This window comes from Hevea brasiliensis, chromosome 13, assembly GCF_030052815.1.
Source record: "Hevea brasiliensis isolate MT/VB/25A 57/8 chromosome 13, ASM3005281v1, whole genome shotgun sequence".
NCBI classification, from domain to species: Eukaryota; Viridiplantae; Streptophyta; class Magnoliopsida; order Malpighiales; family Euphorbiaceae; genus Hevea; species Hevea brasiliensis.
Genome location: NC_079505.1, coordinates 71,041,570 through 71,046,704, shown reverse-complemented (window position 1 = coordinate 71,046,704; position 5,135 = coordinate 71,041,570). Strand labels below are relative to the sequence as shown.

At 24.2% G+C, this 5,135-nt stretch overlaps 1 protein-coding gene across 1 annotated transcript; it reads right to left on the bottom strand.

Annotated features, from left to right (window-relative positions):
- Positions 1–2,507: 2,507 nt before the first annotated feature.
- LOC110648029 (putative germin-like protein 2-1) lies at positions 2,508–3,585 on the bottom strand. Its single transcript, XM_021802115.2, has 2 exons — positions 3,399–3,585; positions 2,508–3,252 (listed from the first exon to the last, which is right to left on the bottom strand). The coding sequence occupies exons 1-2, from the start codon at positions 3,514–3,516 to the stop codon at positions 2,717–2,719; spliced, it is 654 nt and encodes a 217-aa protein (XP_021657807.1). The 5' UTR covers positions 3,517–3,585; the 3' UTR covers positions 2,508–2,716.
- Between the last annotated feature and the right edge of the window lie 1,550 nt (positions 3,586–5,135).

Genomic DNA, 5,135 nt, shown 5'->3' with positions numbered 1-5,135 from the left:
CTCCTAAGCAAAAACAATATTTAGTCATTATGTTGGTGTGGGAAGTCGAACTGGGATTGAACAAGGCTATTTCATCAAGTTAATTATCAGACTACTACACTCAGTAATTTTATATAAATATTCAATATATTATTATTTAGTATAAATATATTTTATAATTTTAGAGTAGTTAGAACTCAAATTTAATTCTATAAGCCTTCAGTCACTTAATTAAATTGGGCAATGCTACCATTATTAATTATAACTTTCACGCTCAAAATATGTGGATGTGATGTTGAATGGGTAATTGTTGTTATTTCCCCCTAATTTTTTTTAATTGAATTCTTATATATGTGGATGGCTTTTAGTCATAAGAAGCTTCTTATCCCAATGGTTACCAAGCAATTCATATGGTCAAACTTCAAATATACAAACGTATTAAATTGGATGAGATTATATTATTTTAAATTATAATTTTATTCAAGTTGTAATCAATAGGATTATTATACATAAAGAATTTTAAATTCGCATTAATATAATGTTGCAGCTCGTTTTAGATTCCATGATTGTTTTGTGAAAAAAATATTTTTTATTTTTTAATTTAGGATTTTAGAAAATGAATTAATGAAAGAATATTTTTTTATTAAAAAAATTAAATTATTGTTAAGAAAAATGATTTTTTTTTAAAAAACTAAAATCTTTTTTTAACTTCGACACTATATACATAATATAACCGCATATATATTAATTTAATATTGTAACTAAATAATAAAAAATATTTTCATAAAAATATTTTTTAAAAAATAATTTCTATAAAAATTTTTTTTCATATACAAATTATTTTCATGTCTAAATAATATGAATTTTGTATTTTATTTTTAATTAATAAAATATCTTTCATTCTTCATAAAAAAGTACTATCAATTTTATATTAAATTGTATTAATTAATAATTAAATTGATTATTAATTTTACCAAGATTTCAAATTTAGATATTTTGAATGAATTTAAATAAATAATAAATAATTTTAAATCAAATAAATTTTAGTCAAATTAATTAATTAGGTAAAAAGTTATCACCCCTTATTTTGCATAGTATATTAAGTTGATCACCACTCCAATCTTCCTCGACATTTGACAATATTTTTATTTTTAGTTCGACTGTGTATTAAGTATTCGCGACATAAATATATAAGTGTTATATATTTAATAAGTAAATTTCATTATATATATATATTATATATATTATATTTTTAATTCATAATAAATTAAATTTAGATAAAAAAATTATTTATTTATATATGAATAACATTATATTTAATTTTTTTAAATTTAATTTAATTAATTTTTTATAAATACTCAATGTATTATTTTTTAATATATCAGATATCAAGTGTTGTCATCTTTACTTATAAAAATGTAAATCTTATTTTTTTAATTTATTTAAAATCTAATTACTTTTTCATAAGTATTTAATATGTTATTTTTTAATTCATCGAATATATGATATAATTTTCCTGGTATATTATCCACATTAGGCGAAAATTTTCTCATAAGGCATGACGAAAGGAATAAAAATATTATATTAAATTTACAGAGAATATCATATCAGAATGTCATTGAATTAAATTTAAAATTTTAGTTCATTAATTAAAATTGAATTACCTTTTTTTTTAATATTAAATCTGTTATTCATAATCTCGTATATTTATATGTTATCTCTCCCACTTTGTCTTCATTAATCTTTAACTCATTTTAGATTTTTCTCGTTTAGACTCGATATCTATTATAAACGTAAATCACAAAATATATGATAGGATTTACCGATTAAATATATAATTCTCATATTTTTATATTGCGTCCATAATGAATTAGATACAGATAAAAATTTTCTCCTCATTTTATCTCTCCTTTTCTCTCTCCCTCCCTCACTCCCTTCCTTGATTTCTCCCCCTTCTTCGCTCATCTGTTGCCCAAAATAAACAATACAATCCTTCAATCCATTGAAAAGCCAAACAAATACCACCATCAAAGCTTCATAGCAACAAGCAGGAAAATGGAAGTTAGAGGACATGAAGTAGTTGAGTTTCAGCTATTGCCAACGCATGGGTCCCAATCGCAAGTGTAAAATGGCTTAATTGGAGGTGGTGATGTGAAGTTGAGTTCTAGCCGACCTTCCTAGAAACCACCACATGTAGAGATTATAGTATTACAAACTCCTAAGTTGAGCAATGGTGTATGGAATTAATTAAACCCTTTAAAGAAGAGTTATAATTCAGTGCATTTGAAACAGCTTCTACGATTATGAGGTCTCGAGTTTGAAATTCAATAGTCAAATATACAAAAAAAAAAGAATTTTAAAGGAGAAATTATTAGTATAACAGAATGGTTGCATTGAATAAATTTTTTAGGTGAAATTATTAGTATAACATAATACACCCGTTATATATATATAACAGTTGTATTGAATAAATTCTCTAGGTTCTAACAGTAAGACAAGCTTTTTAACATCAGGCTAAACGTCCGCATGTTGTTAAGGTAAGAATTCAAAGTATTGGAAAATCAACAAAGATATGCATTACAAGACATATTACAATAGCAACAGCTTCTGGAAGATCTTATCCATTCCAGAACATTAAAACTAAAATATTTGACACCAAGAAACACAAACAAAAGGAATTAAACTCAGCGAATGAGAGAAATACTTTATTGAACAAATAATTCCTCGGAAAATAGCTCTAAAATTTGGCTTGGAATTGAGAAATCACATTCTTGTCAGCTTGGAAAGCTTTTGTAAGAATATCTATGGAGATGTCAGGTTTTGAACCAAACACAGCATTAGCAATGGTGATGACTCCAGGATTTTGGCTATTGAATGCAGCAATGGCAACAGCATATCCATTTCCCGTGTTTCTCTGGAAGTGAATGAGACCCACAGGGAACACAAACACATCACCCTTGTTAAGCACTTTGGTAATGAGACGGTTGTCTGGGTTAGAAGTCACAAACCCTACTTCAAGGGTACCCTCCAAAACTGTCAAGATTTCTGAAGCTCTTGGATGCGTGTGTGGAGGGTTGATACCCCATGGTGCATAGTCTATACGAACCATGGAAACGCCAAGAGTGTTTAGTCCCGGTAATTGGGCTGCTGTAACTAGTGTTGCCTTCGAACCTGCAGGGTTCGATGTGTTGCCTGGCAAGTGAAGCCCAGTGAATAAGAAATCACCTGCTTGTACCTGCTTTGGGTCCTTGCACGATGCGCCATTCACTAGCACTGCAAAATCAGATGATATATATATATATATGATTAGAGATTTTCAATCACAGAAATATATATAAACCCAGAAATCATATGGGCTCTAAATGTTACAAATTACAATTATAATTAACGATCATTGCATATACAAACAGATTAATTACCTTGATTATTGGGGTTTGCCACACAGAAATCTTGAAGAGGACTACCATCAGAAGCTAAAGCAAGAGAAAAAGTTAGGGCAAAGAATCCTAACAAACGAAAGCTTTTGAAAGACATCATTTGAAACAAAAATAATGGAGAAAAGAGAAGATCAACTTATTCCCACAATTCAAAGTTAAGAGAGAGAGAGAGCTAAATGTTCGGATTATAATTGCAAATTTGTGATAATCCTTTTTATAGTGAAAAATATATGGAGCCGTCCCTTGTGTTGAAAGATTCATCATCTTAATTTGCTTGTCCAAACACAGCTTGATTTACGTACCTCCTTTAATTTTTTATTTCTTTAGCATTCAAACTTCTTCCAGGACCATCACTCATGGAATGTCGTCACAGCTATTGAAATAAATTATATAATTAATTAAAAAAAGTTGAAAACATCTTTACCTCTTGAAATTTTCACTAAGTTAAATAATTACACTTACATAAAGTTTAGGTGTTAAAATGAGGTATGATTAGAAGTGGGATATTAAATGAATTTTCAAGTAAAAATTTAGGGGTAAAAAAATACTTTCAAACAATTAAAAAATAACTAAATGGTATATATTATAGGAAATACTTATTACTTCTATATTATATAATATTTTTAATTTTTAATTATATATGTAATTTACAATTAAAGATTATATACTTAAAAAATAATTAAATACTATATAAGATATAAATTATATTAATAATTAATTACAAAATTTAAATGATAATTTAAATATAATTTTTTTATAAAATAATTGTATATAATTATTTAAAAAATAAAAAATCAAATTAAAATCGTACTGTGCTAATTGAAAGTAACATCTGATTGATTTAATCCTATAATAAAATTTATTTCATTTATAAATGAATTTCATAACAGTATCCATTTATAAATGAATTTTTTTATTTGATATATTTTATATTAAATATAAAATTAATTTTAAATGAAATTAATTTTATATTTAAAATAAATAAAATAATATATAATAAGAGAATAATTTTATCACTTGAAATATATATAATTTTAAGTTTAAAATTTATTTATAAATTCTATTAATTTTAATAAAATTTAATTTAATTATAATAAATTATATGAAATTGATTTTTAAGAATTTCAAATGAATATTAATTTAAACTAAATATTAAAATTTTAAATTTATTAATTAATTTTATAAAATTTATTTATACCAAATAAAGTATTGAATGTTATATTAAATTAAAATTAAAATATTAAAAAATCAAAATAGTATTTTAGCTCAATTTCAGTGTCTATGTAAATTCCAAACCAAAATAAAAATCGGAACCCCACAACATATTATTTGCCACTGCGAATTTCACACTTATTCAAAGCCTACTGAATCAACTTTATTTTCAGCCATTGACTTAGCTGAACTGATGATACTGCTTATATTTTAATAAAATTATTTATGTTATTATTTTATTTTAAAAACTATGTTATAATTTTTTATTAATTTTTTACAGTTAAAATTAATGAATTTATTATCAATTAAATTTTTATTTAATTTTTTTATTTTAATAAAATTCATTAACTGATTTTTATATTTCAAAAAATACTATAATTTAATCTCCAAACGTTATATCCTGGGACTAATTCGGCTTTTACAAATTATTAAAATGCTAAATTATTATTTACAACTTATATTTTAATAAAATTAATAATTTTATTTTTTATTTTAAAAAGTATATTT

Coding starts and splice junctions, on each gene's coding strand:
- LOC110648029 (XM_021802115.2), bottom strand. CDS start 3,516: ATGATGTCTTTCAAAAGCTTTCGTTTGTTAGGATTCTTTGCCCTAACT. Junction 3,253..3,398: donor GGCAAACCCCAATAATCAAG/GTAATTAATCTG, acceptor CTGATTTTGCAG/TGCTAGTGAATGGCGCATCG.